The sequence below is a fragment of the Heterodontus francisci genome, chromosome 7 (assembly GCF_036365525.1).
Source record: "Heterodontus francisci isolate sHetFra1 chromosome 7, sHetFra1.hap1, whole genome shotgun sequence".
Classification (NCBI taxonomy): domain Eukaryota; kingdom Metazoa; phylum Chordata; class Chondrichthyes; order Heterodontiformes; family Heterodontidae; genus Heterodontus; species Heterodontus francisci.
This window is the reverse complement of record NC_090377.1, coordinates 126,736,094-126,751,967: the sequence shown is the minus strand read 5'-3', so window position 1 is coordinate 126,751,967 and position 15,874 is coordinate 126,736,094. Positions and strand designations below refer to the sequence as shown.

Below are 15,874 nucleotides of genomic sequence, written 5' to 3'. Positions count from 1 at the left end.
TGCAATTGGTGATTTCAAGGGTGTTGCTATATTGTACATGAGGGAGGATCCAGTTCCTACAATTGACACGCCAATGAAATGCAGCGTGCATATTCAAGAGATGCTTAAAATGGAGCTGGATAACATTGACCATGTCAGGGTTATCTGCCGAGTGCACCAGCATTCCGAATGGTGCAGCTCCATTACCTGCGTGCTGAAGTAAGATGGCAATCTCAGGATTTGCTTAGATCAAGAGATGCCTGCATAAAATCCTGACCCTGGAGGAGCTGAATCCTAAGTTTACTGGTGCTACATATTTTTCAAAGCTCAACGCAAATCATGGCTACTGGTCTGTCCACTTAGCCAAGAAGTCCCAGCTACTCACAACTTCTAGAACGCTATTCGGGAGATACTGTATCAGATGGTTACCGTTTAATTTGTGCGTCAGCCAGGACATTTTCCAACAACAGATGGATAGGATAATGGAAAATGTCCCAATCTGTATCTGTATAGCTGATGGTATTGTGGTAATGGGGCGGACCAAGGCAGAACATGACTGAAACTTGCATTTTCTCATGCTGGCTGTTTGTCCTTAGGGCCTTGTGTTTAACAGCAAGAAGTACCAGGTCAACATTGGGCACATCAACTTCTTTGGGTCGATATATTCTGCCATAGGAATATACCCAGACCCAGATAAGATCAAAGTGTTGTGCCTAATCTGCACTTACTCTGAAAGAATCCACAGAAGCTGATTGGTGAAAGGTATATCAATATTTTTTTCACACACTAAATCATCAGGTACAAGCTCTCACTAACTTTCACTGTATCAGGAATCATCAAAGTACAAGCTGTCACTACTTGCACAGTATACTACCCATCAAGGCATGAGGTCATCAGTCTCAGACTTGCGGCTGCTCTCCTGCTCTCTGAGCCCTTGGCTCAGGAGTATCTTCTCAAGTGTTCTTCCCCAGGGTTCTTGTGCCTTCCCCAGTTTCAGTCAGGGGTTAAATCTTGTTTCTAAGACCCTCCCCTCTTACTTACAGGGGTCTGGTATAATGACAATGATAATTCCTTATTTGGCTCAGTAAGAACCTGGTCAACACTTTACACTTTCCCATTGTCTACTATGATTCTAATCATATCTTGTGTCCATGACGACTCCTTCATCTGCTATGTGCAAGGTCAGTGTCATTATGTTTTTTCTGTACTGTCTACAATTCCTCAACCATCTGTGTGCTGTGTGCCCTTTCTCCCCAGCCCCCCCTATGCTTTAACATACTGTTCATTGTTGTGTGACTGGTCCCTTTGTTTCAACTAAGTTCTTATGTGTTTTTACTGTATATGTTTTTACTGGGTCTACATCCCCCAGTTTGATCCTGCAGGGCTATGCCCAAGGGATCATGCTCTCATGTCTCTTAGGTAGTACACTTGTGAAATTACAATTTCATTTTCAAAGCAAAAGCATAAGCAGTGTAATGTTAAAGAAAGCACGATTTAAGCATCACTATTGCTTAATCAATCACTTGTGCGAACATAATACATTCGCAATTTCATTTTTAGAGTACATTGATCATTCATTAATGCAATTTAAGTATATACGAATAGGTTATACCATTACCCCCGTGTTACATAATTAATTGTCTATCTTTTTATAGAGCAAGTTCAAATACTGATTGACTTTAAGGTAGCTGTCCAACGTGCGTTCATACATCCTCTCACATTGCTTAATTAATTTCTTAAGTTTCAAAATTAAGTATGTCACATATAACACCATGATAACCAAAACCACTATCAGGACATGGGAGATAATTCTAAACCAGGGGTGTATCTGCACATTTGCCCCCCAGTTCCATAAGTCCTCCCACCAAGTAGAATCATTTATCTCATCAATCTCATCTTGTAGCTTTTTCAACTGTTGTTCCAGATTGTAGTACACTACACCAATGGCTTCTAGCTGCTTTCTCTCTTTACCCAAGTGCGTGGGCAATGGCTGAATAGTATATTCGTATTCCCGGAGGTAATTTATCAAGTTCTCCTTAATACTTTCTGTCACAGTTATAGTTTCTGTCTTTCATTTATGTATGTCTACCAAGTCCATCTTTCCTACTCTGGTTGGTATTTGTGGGTTGAAACAGAACGTACTGTTGCTCACCAGACAAGTCTGGTTATGTCCATACTAGTATTCCTTCGCCATGGTGGTTAAGCATATCTCCCCTTTCCCATTTAGGCCACATGGGTTAGCCGTGACAATGCTTTCCCAGTTTCCATGGTGCAATTTACAGTGGCATTAAATCCACATTTTGATTCTGCTGTTTTATATATAGGATGAGGACATATAACCACCAGGTATTCCAGACTACACTCAGACAATGTTGTCCCAATTATCTCTCTTCCAATTTCCACAGCAGAGGGTAATATATCATAGTATTTTATGTAATCTTTTCCCCTTATCACCCCTATATTCTCTACTTCATATAATTACATCCCTAACTTATCTTTTGGAATTACAGGTATTCCCAATACCACTCAAATACTCACAGATTTTGTATTTACACACTCCTGACCTTTCCATACCTTAACAAGTTTTCTGAGTTGGCACCTGGTAATTTTATCATTTGTGTGACCAGCTAAGTACTCCAACTGGGTGTTATTTATCCAAACTGGCACCTGTCCCGCATCAATTTGCCTCAAATTTTCCCGGGTTTGTTCTAACATCCATGAACCATATGTACTACAAACACTTTCCTTATTTGAAATATCGTGGACCTCCTTTACCTTTTCTGTTATATCATTAATAGTATGAGCATGACCTTCTAGTACTCTCACCACTCTGTCCCTTTTGTTGCTTGTTCAAAATATCCTTTACTAGCTGACTGAGAGTTCTAACCTTCTGGTCCACATTTTTCAAATCTGTAGTATTGACAATTGAAGTTCCCGTATTAAAGACTGTGGCTATGTCATTCACTAAACTACGTTTACATCTCTTTCCCTTTATTACTCCCTCATCACAGCAATTGTTGTAGTAACACCTTGTACAACTCTCGGGTCTTCTCAGGGCACCAGTCAGGTAGCTGGATATCTGAGATATTCAATATTACCGGTACCAACTCATGCTGTATATTGTATCCAATTTTATTAGTTTTTATTATCGCAAGTCCATTTTTTGGTCCTGCAGTTAAGGCAGGGCAAGGGAGATCAGTCATTTGTGGCTGTTGGGTTGTAACCCTAATCATTAATAATTCGGATGTGGGGTTAACCGTGGGGTTGGTGCTTCTTGCCCGTTCAATCTCACGACCTGGAATAGGAACTGTCCTTTTTTGTTTTCCCCAACACAATAGAGCCAATAGCCCCTATCGTTGTGTGGTTTCACACATATGGATCAGTTTCTACAGTCTTTATCATCGCACTGCCATACAGGGAACTTGGGGCCCCCTGGTTGGTCCCCTAAAGTGGTCGCTTTTGGGCATTCGACACATATCCACTGTCCGATAGTAACTTTTACAAAAAAGATCCAATGCTCATCCCCATCTCCATCTTCGCCCCTGGTATTTGCCATGTACCTCTACCAGTCAGACCATGTCATCTGGATGTTCTCCCCTGAACCAGTTTCCGTTACAGCACTTGATGTTATACGGTCTGTCATCCTCCTTCAACGTGTTGACGGCCACAGCCGCAGCAGTCGTCATGAGCGATAGATGCCAAAATTTCATTCTGTTACTTGTAAGATCAAGATAACACCTGCTCTTATTTACAGTTCTGATTAATGTACCCCAGCTGGGTCAAACCCATCATCATTTATGCGGATTAATTGACCCCGTACCCCTTGTTCTGACAGACCACTCCCCTCTGGCTTCTCCATCCGCCTCCACTCTGTCTGAAGCGGTGGTTTAGGCTATTTCTTTGAATGGACAGCTGGTTCCACATTTAATTTCTCTGTTTTAATGCTACCTTTCTCAACTTCTGTGATTCCAGAGGAAGTGGCTTCCCCTGGGTCCGCTAAAAACATTCTCTGGAATGCAAAGCTTAAGTCCTCCTTATCATCCTCTAAGAACTGAGGACCCTGCCCGTTTCCTCCCTGGGCAGGAGTGTTTCCCAGTTGCCCCATTTCCACCTCTCCTAGTGCATCTAACTGCACATGGTGTTAATTGCTATTCTGTTTTCCGAATAGTTTAAGTTGGTTCACATGGTACCAGCGTGCCCTATCTGTGCTCATCATTACCTTGTACACTGACGGGCTGGCCTTATCCACTATATGGTATGGCCCAATGTATCTTGGGGACAAAAAGACTCCTGTTTATTGCATTCGGACCATAACTTGTTGCTCCACGTCTAGTTCTACCATCTTTAATTTTCCATCAAAATATGCCTTGCTCTGTTTTCGTTTCTGCCCATTTGTACCACTGCTATCTTTTGAGTTGCCCACAGGTGCTCCAATAACTGATCCATAAATTTCTCATGGGTTAGGGCAGTCATCTCAGGTTCAGCAAGCTCTAACCCCAACAATGTTTCTATCCCTCGTATTTGTAATCCCGTTGTTAGGGCATGGGGGGTAAATCCAGTGGAGCCGGATACCGTGTTTCTGATTACCATCAGGACGTAGGGTAGGACCTTATACCAGGTGAAATTATTTTGCTGTGCTGTCTTTCTCAATGTTCCTTTTAAAGTCCTGTTCATTCTACTATCCCAATTGACTGAGGGCGATAGGCTATATGGAATTTCTGATCAATCCCCAACATAGTCATCACACTCTGCATCACTTCAGCAGTGAAGTGAGACCCTTGATCGGATTCTATGTTTTGAGGCAACCCGCATCGAGTAAAAACATGCTGCACTAAAATATCAGCAGTTACCCGTGCTGTGTTAGTCTTAGTGGGAAAAGCCTCTACCCATTTAGTGAAGGTATCAATGATCACCAATACATACTTAAATCCTCCCTTGCATGGAGGCAATGGCCCCACATAATCAATCTGCAGATTCGTCCACGGCCCTTCTACCGGACGTGTGTGTCGTAATTCTCCTTTCTGTGCGTACTGGTCTGGATTATTTTGAGCACAAATCAAACAGTTTTCCACATAATGCTTCACATCTCCCCCCATTCCTGGCCAACAACACAACTCCTTTATCCTACCTTCCGTAGCCTCCATCCCTAGGTGTTCTTGCACATCGTGACATCGATAAATTATTTGATTCCTATCCTGTATCAGCACTACATATTTTCTTTCCTTCAGTACCAATCCTGTATCCGTCTGTATATTTGACTTCCATCTAGAATACTCTTCTGGCCATTTTTCTCCCTTCCATATCTGTTTTAGCATGGGATCTTGGCTTTGCGCCTCTACCAGATCTTCAATCTTAAGCTAGGAGACTGTCATCGCACTTATGAGGTTCGTGTCATCTCCCCTCAGATCCCAATATTTCCCTGCTTTTGCTCCCATCTTTGCCAACTCATCGGCCCTCTTATTTCCTTCGGGGGTCTCTTTGCTATGAGCCTTTACTTTAATGATCCCATACTGGCCTTCCCCTTTCCTTGCTGCCTTTACTATTCTCTGCAGTAATGGGGCAGACGGCAAAGTTTTTCCATCTGCCGACACAAAGCCTCTCGCTTCCCACAGAGGTAGGTACTCGGTTAAACTGTTATAGATGTACATACTGTCAGAATATATGTCAACCGGTGGGGGAAACGTGTGGTTGTGTCACCACAAAAGCGACTGCAGCTAGTTCTGCACCCTGCGCACTTAAACTCACCGGTAACTGTAAGGCAATGTCTTTAATAGGTGTTCCTTTATGATCTTGTACATGTAATCCACAACCTGTCTGCCTAATCCTGTCCTCCACTGTAGAGGAACTGTCAACAAACATTTTGAGTGCTTTGAGCGCTGGATTGATTTCTGGCTCCTTCCCTTGTACACCCCCCAATGATTTTGACACAAAAGGTCCCTTGAGGGCCTTTGCTGTCAAAACCTGACACTCATGGGGTTCGCCCTGGTAGATTAAATGGTCTGCCAGGCACGTAGTAGTCCTTGCCCTTTTTACTTAAATGTCTCTACCTTGCAAGAGCGAGGTCCACCGAGCAATACGATTCAGACTAACATTACCGTCCTTCAGTTGTCCGTCCAGTAACAACTGGATGAGCGTGTGTTCAGTTCGGATAGTTACGGAGCTGAGGTCGACAATATAAGTACAATTTTGAATCGCCCAGAAGACAGCCAGCAAATGTTTTTCACACACCATAAAAGCCCGTTCTACCGATGTTAGCAAGCGAGATGCATACTCCACTGGGCAAAATTGACCATGTTTTTCCTGAAGCAATACCGCTGATAAGGTAGTATCAGTGGTAGCGACCTCGAGGGAAAAGGGTCGGGATGGGGTCCAGCACCTGTAACGCCGGAGCTGTGGCCAGCGCTTGTTTTAATGCTGCAACCGCTGACGTATACTCTGATGTCCATACCCACTCGGAATTCTTTTTCAGGAGATCATATAAAGGAGCTGGCTTTAAGGCAAATCCAACAATATGGTTCCTGCAATACCCAACGAGGCCCAAAAATGATCTCAGAGCCTTAATATCCTGTGGTAGGGGGAGTTCGAGGATTGTCTGCACTCGCTTTTGCTCTATCTCATGCTTTCCCTGTGTTATTACTATTCCCAAATAGGAAACCTTTTCTTTCATTATCTGCTTTTTTAGGGTTAACTTTCACTCCGATCTTCTGGAGGAGTCGAAGGAGTCTAAGTGCTCCTCCTTACTCTCTGTTTGGAGTAGTAAGTCATCCACATATTGGATCAAACATTCTGATCGGGAGAAAAGACTTAACCCCTGTGCCACCCGCTGGTGGAATATTGAGGAACTATTATGAAATCCCTGGGGGAGACACATCCAGGTGTATGTTGTCCCTGGAACGTAAACACAAATTTATATTGACACTGTGGTGCCAGCGGTATGGACCAGAACCCATTGCTAATCTCCAAAACAGTAAACCACTTAGACTGTAGGAACTGCTGCCTTATCGTTGCAGGGCTCGTAGCAACAGTAGGTGCTGTCAAGGGCGTAACCTTATTTAATTCTCGATAGCCAATAGTCAATTGCCACGTTCCATCTGGTTTACGGACGGGCCAAATAGGAGAGTTATTGGTGGATACCACTGGTCTTAACACACCCTGTTGTAGGAGACTGTCAATGACCTTCCTTACCTCTATCTCCGCCTGTTTGGGGAACTCATACTGTCTCTGGGGTCGACTATCTGGCCCCTCAACTAGGACGTCCCCTGTCATCCGTCCGCAATCATGCTTGTGAGTTGCAAACACCAAACGGTGTTGCTCAATAAGTTGCTGCGCTGCCGTGTTAGCAGTCATGTCCTCTGGTTTTAACCACAATTCTGCCATTGCGCAGATCCTCTCTGTGTATTGATCCGTTTGGATCATACCAGAGAAACCCTGCATGTTCGGCATTTTCCAGATGCAACAATTCACCGGATCAAAAGACAAGCCTTGTTCCCTCATTATATCTGATCTCAAAATGTTTTCCATTGGTCGTCCCAACTTGAAGATCACACATGCATGGTTAAAACAACAGTTACCAAATCTGAATAATAATGGTTTAGTTTTGATCCCTGTCTGAATATGACCCGTAAAGCCACTTAACGTCACTTTATTCTGGGTATGCCAAGAAGGGTCAGTTTCTTTAGACTGGTTCAGGACTGTCCGGGAGCCACTGGTATCCCACAAAAACATAGTGAGGCGGCCTCCTACCTCACTTTTCACCACCGGTCACCCAAACGGATCCCACCCCCCCTTTGCAAACCCACTCCACCGAGGCCTGACACCATCAATCTTCCCAGTCGGTATCTAGATCAGAATCCCAGGTAACCGACTTGGTTGACCCTTCCTTCTGTCCAGCCCTTCTCCGGATTTCACCAACAGGAGCCATGGGATGGTATCGACCACCCTCGCGTTCCTGCTGCTGAGGCACTGGCCACCTGGCCCCTTCCAAAGGCAACGGAGTGTACAGGGGCGGTGCTCCCTGTTCCCCTTCCCTGGAATGTCGCCGGGGGCGCATTACAATCATGGATGAAATGTCCTTGCTTCCCGCAATTATAACATCTGCCGATTGTGGGCAGAGGGAATTGTTTCTGGCCATCACTCTACCCCGCCCTACTTGTTCTTCATAACGAAATGGTGGTGGTACCCTAGTCATACCACCTCGACCCTTCCCGGGTCCCTCATTCCTCCATACTGCTCCCGGGCCCCTCGGATGAAAGGCTGTGATCTTATCCTTTCCCTTGTCTTTATCTTTTTCCCATTTTCCCAGGCCTCTCCCATACACGGGTCATACGTCGGAGAGCCCACTGTTCAGTGTGGGTTTGCTCTTCCGGATCATAACTTTCACATGTATTCTGACTACTCTCATTAGAATGAGCAATCAAAGTGCGCACCCATCTGGATGTATTATTCCCAAGATTAACTCTGTCCAATCCGGGCCCATAAACTCCATTGAAATTATTCCATAACCGGTTGGCAAAAGCCACCAGATGCTCATTCGACCCCTGCTGGCACTTTGCAAGCCTTCCGTGGGATCCCCTTTATTGCACCCTGATGATGCCAATATTGCCGCCTCCATTTCATCTGGGATACCCTCTCCCCCTTGCTGTACCTGCGGCAATGCAGAGAAGAGTATGGGATCTAAACACATTCCCAATAGTTTAACCTCCTCTCTATTGTCAAATCCGTGCAGAGCCCGTTGATGGATTATAGCCGCAAAAGTAACATACGCGTCCCCTGTTCCGTTATACTTAGGGACCTCCTTCTACATTTCTGCCAATTGAGTGATAGTATATGGAGTAGTATATGTTAGCGTCTGTCCCCCTTGGACCCCATCTGTTTGATTAGGTATCAATGGCACCATAGGTAAGGCCAGGGCGGGGGCTGACGGCTCAATTGGGGGTTCAGGCGGTTCGGGAGGTGGATCATCCCATGACCCATTTTCATCGTTATGGTAGCTACTGGCCTGGTCTCCCAAGTTGGTCCAATTAACGACGTCATTGTCATCATCCTCCCTATCCGCAAACGCGCATATGATGCCCCTTTGCGCTGAGAGTTTAGACTGGAGTTTACTTATCTCCTGCTGACATTTGGTATGATCCGCTGACTGGTACGCCCGCTCCTTCTGTCAGTGGTGCATAACCATCATTGCAGTCTGTAAGTCAGAGCATTTCAGATCCGCTCTTGCGAGCTGTTCCTTCACCTTGTCTGCTTCCCTCTCAGCCTTATTGCAACTGTATTCAACCTTTTCGGCCTGAGACTGGAATTGGCTTAAATGCACCACCTGTGCTGCATTAACTGTTTCTGCCTTCAGGGCCCTATCATGCCACTCATTCTTTTCTTTTTCTGACTTCTGCAACTCCTGCTTCAATCATTCATTCTCCCTTTCCTTTTCATCTAATTCCTCATACCAGATGCTATAGCAGTGGCTTTCACTAGCTTAGGTGCCCATTTGGCTTGGTGGGTACGCGCATCCTCCCAATGCTGTACCCCGACAGACCCCTCACCTGCGTACTGTTTAACTGCAAAATCTATCCACGGGAGCAATTGCCCTTCAAATATTTCCAGAGTTCCAACTCCCACTCTGGCCTGGCCAGGGCCATAATTACTTAACCGTTCACCAATCCGATCTGTCGAATTCGTAACTTGGTTTATAAATTACTTCGAACTCAGTGAGGCTATTCAAAATAGCATTATAACCGAGCCCCACGTTGGGCACCAATTATGTTGTGCCTAATCCGCACTTACTCTTAAAGAATCCACGGAAGCTGATTGGTGAAAGGTATATCAATATTTTATTCACGCACTAAATCATCAAGTACAAGCTCTCACTAACCTGCACAGTATCAAGAATCATCAAAGTATAAGCTCTCACTACTTGCACAGTATACTACCCATCAAGGCATGAGGTGATCAGTCGCGGACTTGCAGCTGCTCTTCTGTTCTCTGAGCCCTTGACTCAGGGTGTTTTCTCGAGTGTTCTTACCCAGGGTTCCCGTGCCTCTCAGCAGTTTCAGTCAGGGGTTAAATCTTGTTTCCAAGACCCTCCCCTCTTACTTACTCACACGGGTCTGGTATAAAGACATAATGCTAATTCCTTATTTGGCTCAGTGAGAACCTGGTCAACACTTTACAGTTTCCCATTGTCCTCTGTGAGTCTAATCATATCCTGTGTCCATGACGACTCCTTCATCTGCTATGTGCAAGGACAGTGTCTGGGAGCATCAATATGTTTTTTCTATATTATCTACAATTCCTCGGCCATCTGTGTGCTGTGGCCTCTTACTACCCAGCCCCCCTTATGCTTTAACACACTGCTCATTGACTAGCCCTTTTGTTTCAACTAAGTTCTTATGTATTTTTACTTTATGTGTTTTTACTGGGTCTACATCAGCTAACCATATCTCTGGTGCTTTTCCTTCAGCCTTTGCTGCTTTTATCTCAGCTCCTTTAAATTCAACAGGCTCTTTCTTGACCTCTTTAAATTCAACAGGCTCTACCTTGGCCATTTTACATTCTTCTGGCTTTATTTTGGCCTCTTTAAATTCTGCTGGCTTTCCTTTAGCCTCTATAATCTTTATTGGCCCTATCGCCCCCTGTGGGATTTTTGGGACTTCCTCAGCCCACTGCAGCTGTGCAGAGTTTTGTTTGTTCCCTTCAGTTTCTTCAGTCTCTTTGGATTGCTCTGGACCCATGCCCAACAAGTTATCCCAGTAAACATCAACCCCCACCCCACCCCACCCCACCCTCCAATGATCTGTTTTCACCCCCCCTCCCTCCCCGCCAACCACCACCAAACCCACCAACCCATGATGATTGGGATCACTTCCCATGATCCAGACTCCCTCCACAATCAGAACCCTCCTTACACTCCAGACCCATGCCCTGCTGTACTTGGGACTGCCCCCCCAGCAATCCGGAATCCTTCTCCCAATTTCTCTCACTCCCCAGTACACCTACCTGTTCTCATTGGCTTTGGCTTTGTCACGCAGGTTTCCCATCCAAAAAGCCTCTAGCCTACCAATTAGGCTGCTTGTGGGTGGGAACCCAACAAAAAAATTAATGAACCCCTGCAGTTAAAACTGTGGCAGTATACATCTGGCACATTTCTTTCCAGTGTAGAACAGCACATCTAATCTGGTAAAAGTCAGTCTTCTTCCCTCTTTGGTGGACAATGGTTTTCTGTTTTCTTTTGCATATTCAGGATGAGACAAGGCCATCAGGCCCATACGTTGCTGCAAGTAAAATTACAGTTCAATTCTGTTCATTAACTGGAATGTTTATTAATTAGAGGAATTTTAGTCTATTACAAGGATCCTAAGAGGAAATGAAATACAATTCATCCAATGGAGTCAGTGAGTAAATGTGCTGAGCCATGCACCCAAGGTTAAATCCTTGGATTGTGATGAGCTACCAGACCTCAACCATGTGATAACTGACCACAACACATAAGGAATGGGTGGGTGGGGGAAGGAGAGGGTGAAATCTGCCAGGGTTCCTGTTCTTGATCGTTGTCCAGTGCTTTCCACTAGAAAGTAACACTTGCATTTACATAGTTTCTTTTACGACCTCGGGATATTCCAAAGCATTTTATAGTACTTTTGAAGTGAAGTTACTGTTGTGATGTAGGAAATGTGGTAACCAATTTCCACACAGAAAGGCTCCCAAAACAGAAATGTGATAAAGACCAGGATATCTACTTTAGTGATGTTGGTTGAGGAGTAAATATTGACCAGGACACAGGGAGGACTCCCTTGCTCTTCTTTGAATGAGTGTCACGGAATCCTTTATGTTTACCCGAGAGGTCAGATGGGCCCTCTGATTTATCATCTCACCCTTCAGTACTATAGTGAAGTGTTAACCTGGATTATGTGCTCAATTTTTGGATTGGGATTTGAACCCATAATTTTTTGACTCAGAGGTGAGAGGGCTACTAACTGAGCCACAGCTGACACATCCAGCACCAAATTTAATAAACTGCCAACACAAAGCTTATTCATGAAGATTGGCCACTTGGGTGAGATGGTCTAAGCATACTCAAGTATGAGCCAGTGCCTGTAGCAAAGGAAAGAATAAGGGTAAATGACATGTTGTTGATGTAATTATTGAATTCCTAAACAAAGCCATTGCTGGGATTTAATTTTTTCACCAAAGAAAAAAAAGTGAGAACTGTTACTGCTTTATTCTTCTTTGCAACAGGCAAATAGCTTGAATAAAACGTTTTAAGATATTAAGGGCGGCACAGTGGCGCAGTGGTTAGCACCGCAGCCTCACAGCTCCAGCAACCCGGGTTCAATTCTGGGTACTGCCTGTGTGGAGTTTGCAAGTTCTCCCTGTGTCTGCGTGGGTTTTCTCCGGGTGCTCTGGTTTCCTCCCACATGCCAAAGACTTGCAGGTTGATAGGTAAATTGGCCATTATAAATTGCCCCTAGTATAGGTAGGTGGTAGGGAAATATGTGTTAGGAATATGGAATTAGTGTAGGATTAGTATAAATGGGTGGTTGATGGTCGGCACAGACTCGGTGGGCTGAAGGGCCTGTTTCAGTGCTGTATCTCTAAATAAAATAAAATTATATATATATGTTAATTGCATTTCTAGTGGAAGACAGATCTGAAAGAAATGTGCTTAGAGGTTATGCATTTTCATTGTGCAGAATAGACATGAACAGCAATTGTTCCTTTTTCAAGTTCTGTAAAGAAACCCGAACTCGAAAGCTAGCAGCTTTTTGAAAAGATACATAATGCATTCCACATAACAGTTGTGTCTTGAGAAGAAAAAATACAATACATTTGCTTGTCAGAAGCCATTTGGGTACATAAAGATGTCAGTCCGCACAATAGTTATAAATTAAATGTTCAAAGAACCCATCAGTTTAACTGCATTGTCTTCAAGCACAACATAGGTGCTGTAATGCTTACTTACATATTGACGATAAACAACAAATCATTTGATTCATCAGACTCTGTCAGAGCCCATCACTTCTATCTATTTTTACCCTGCTGGGTGAAGTAGGTTGTGTCTGCATGCTATGGCGGCTAATTAATCTCACAGATGTCTGCTGTAGCTGTTTGCTTGACTGGGTGGCACACACCTAATACATGACCTGTGGCACCTGCTTGTATCTTGTGCCCTTTTTGTTTGTCAGCCAACTTCAGATGAGACAGTTCACATCTTGACAGTGAAAGTCATCATTTTCAACATTGCTTTTGTGTCAAAAAAACCGTCGTGCCTTGCTTTGTCTGGGCTTAAAAGTCATCTTAGTGCAAGTCCGGTCTAGACAGTGACATTTATTGTCTCCATGTGTGACAGGTGAACTGTTCCTGTGAAACTGAAATGAGGCAATGTGGTATCTCTAGTCATCATCACATTACTTTGCCAGATAAAAGAAGCTGCTGCTACATCTTGAGCATGTGGGAAATAATACAGAGCCGGTAATTAGTCTCAGCTGTTTAATAAAAGGGAGAAGGAGCCAGTGACCTAGTAACTGCACAGCTCGATTTAATTTCAGCCAGGCTAGCTCATGATTAAACTTCTATTCGACACTTAGAATTGACAGTGATGGAAATGCCTTGACTGCACTTGTCTGCAGACAACTGATCCATTTCTAACAACTTTCTTTTTTTTTACAGTCAGAGATGTAGACAGACGTTGCGAGGTCATGTCGATTCTGTGAACAGCGTTGAGTTCCTTCCGTTCTCTAACACGCTGCTCACCAGTGCAGCGGACAAGACCCTCTCTCTCTGGGATGCCAGAACGGTAAATAAAACCTTTTCTCATTTGATCTTCCTGCTGTAATGAGTCACTGTCAGTGCTTTACTTTGATAAACTATAAATGGTTTTTTTTTTACATAGAATTTACAGCATGGAAGCAAGCCATTCAGCCCAACTGGTCTGTGCTGGTGTTTATGTTCCACACAAGCCTCCTCCCACCCTAATTCACCTAACCCTATCTGCAAATCCTTCTATTCCTTTCTCCCTCATATACTTATCTAGATAGATAGAGTTTGGTTACCTTTACACCATGCCAAGCAAGGTGACAAATGATCCAGTTCCATTGCGGAGGCAGCCTACGTGCTCTCTTTCTTCCTCTCTTTTGTATTTCAATTTGTGTACTGCTATTTTTTTTTAAAAGAGCATGTTATCAGTTTTGATAAAATGTGAAATTAGACAGTAGATTGTTTTTATATAAATGCTTTGAAAGTTTTGGCCGCTCTGCTTAATCACAGACTTCTCACAGCAAACTCGTTCATTTTGTTGTTCTATTCACTCATGCATAATTCATCAAAACCTCCAGCATCTATGAGCTTTAATTTTGATGATTTACTTATTCAAGAATGGTGCTGTCTCAGGGAATTTTGCACTGTCAATAATATATCCTCCTGAGATAATAGTCTTTTTTCTGAAAAAAAACGAATAATGGTGTACCCTCAGAAGATATCCCATGGGAAACATGAATATAGAGTGTTATAACAAAGACAATACAATAGGGATAATTTCATAGGAACATAAGAGCAGGAGTAGGCCATTCAGCCCATCGAGCCTGCTCTGCCATTCAATACGATCATGGCTGATTGTCCACTTCAATGCCTTTTTCCCACACTATCCTCATATCCCCTTATGTCATTTGTATTTAGAAATCTGTCAAGCTCTGCTTTAAACCTACTCAATGACTGAGCTTCCATAGCCATCTGGAGTAGAGAATTCCAAAGATTCACAACCCACTGAGTAAAGAAATTTCTCCTTATCTCTGTCCTAAGTGGCTTCCCCCTTATTTTGAAATTGTGTCCCCTGGTTCTAGACTCCCCAACTAGGGGTAACATCTTACTTGCATCTAGCCTGTCTATCTCTAGGTATTTTGTAGGTTTCAATGAGATCACCTCTCATTCTTCGAAACTCTAGAGAATACAGGCCCAGTTTCTCCAATCTCTCTTCATAGGACAGTCCCGTCATCCCAGGAACAAGTCTGCAGAACCTTCATTGCACTCCCTCTATGGCAATAATATCCTTTCTAAGGTAAGGGGACCAAAACTGCATACAGTATCCCCAGGTGTGGTCTAATCAAGGTTCTATACAATTGAAGCAAGACTTCGCTACTCCTGTACTCAAATCCTCTTGCGATAAAATCTCACATACCATTAGCCTTCTTAATTGCTTGCTGCACCTGCATGTTAGCTTTCAGTGACTTATTGACAAGGACACTCAGGTTCCTTTGTACATCTACACTTTCTAATCTCTTACCATTTAAGAAATACCCTGCACATCTGTTCCTCCTACCAAAGTGGATAACCTCACATTTTTCCACATTATATTCCATCTGCCACATTCTTGCCCACTCACTAAATCTGTCCAAATCCCCTTGAAGCTGCTTTGCATCTTCCTCACAATACACATTCCCACATAGTTTTGTGTCATCTGCGAACTTAGAAATGTTACATTTGGTCCCCACATCCAAATCATTGATATCTATTGTGAACAGCTGGGGCCCAAGCACTGATCCCTGTAGTACCCCACTAGTCACAGCCTGCCAATGCGAGAATGACCCATTTATTTCTACTCTCTGTTTTCTGCATGTTAACTAATCCTTAATCCATGCCAGTATATTACCTCCTATCCCATGTGCTTTAATTTTGCTAACTAACCTCCTGTGGGGAACTTTATCAAAGGCCTTTTGAAAATCTAAGTATACCACGTCCACCGACTCCCCTTAATCAATTCTGTTAGTAACATCCTCAAAAAACTCCAACAGGTTCGTCAAACATGATTTCCCATTCATAAATCCATGTTGACTATGTCCAATCAGATTATTATTGTCCAAGTGTACATTTATCACATCCTTTAGAATAGATTCTAGCATTTTTCCAG

The 15,874-nt window shown here is 43.6% G+C and overlaps 1 protein-coding gene across 2 annotated transcripts in view; it reads left to right on the top strand.

Annotated features, from left to right (window-relative positions):
* Positions 1–15,874, top strand: part of LOC137372316 (sperm-associated antigen 16 protein) — a 1,170,879-nt gene that overhangs the window by 833,070 nt on the left and 321,935 nt on the right. For both annotated transcript variants that reach the window (XM_068036139.1, XM_068036138.1), the window contains one exon: positions 13,642–13,768. In XM_068036139.1, coding sequence (XP_067892240.1) covers positions 13,642–13,768 — 127 coding nt within the window. The remainder of the gene's footprint in view (positions 1–13,641; positions 13,769–15,874) is intronic.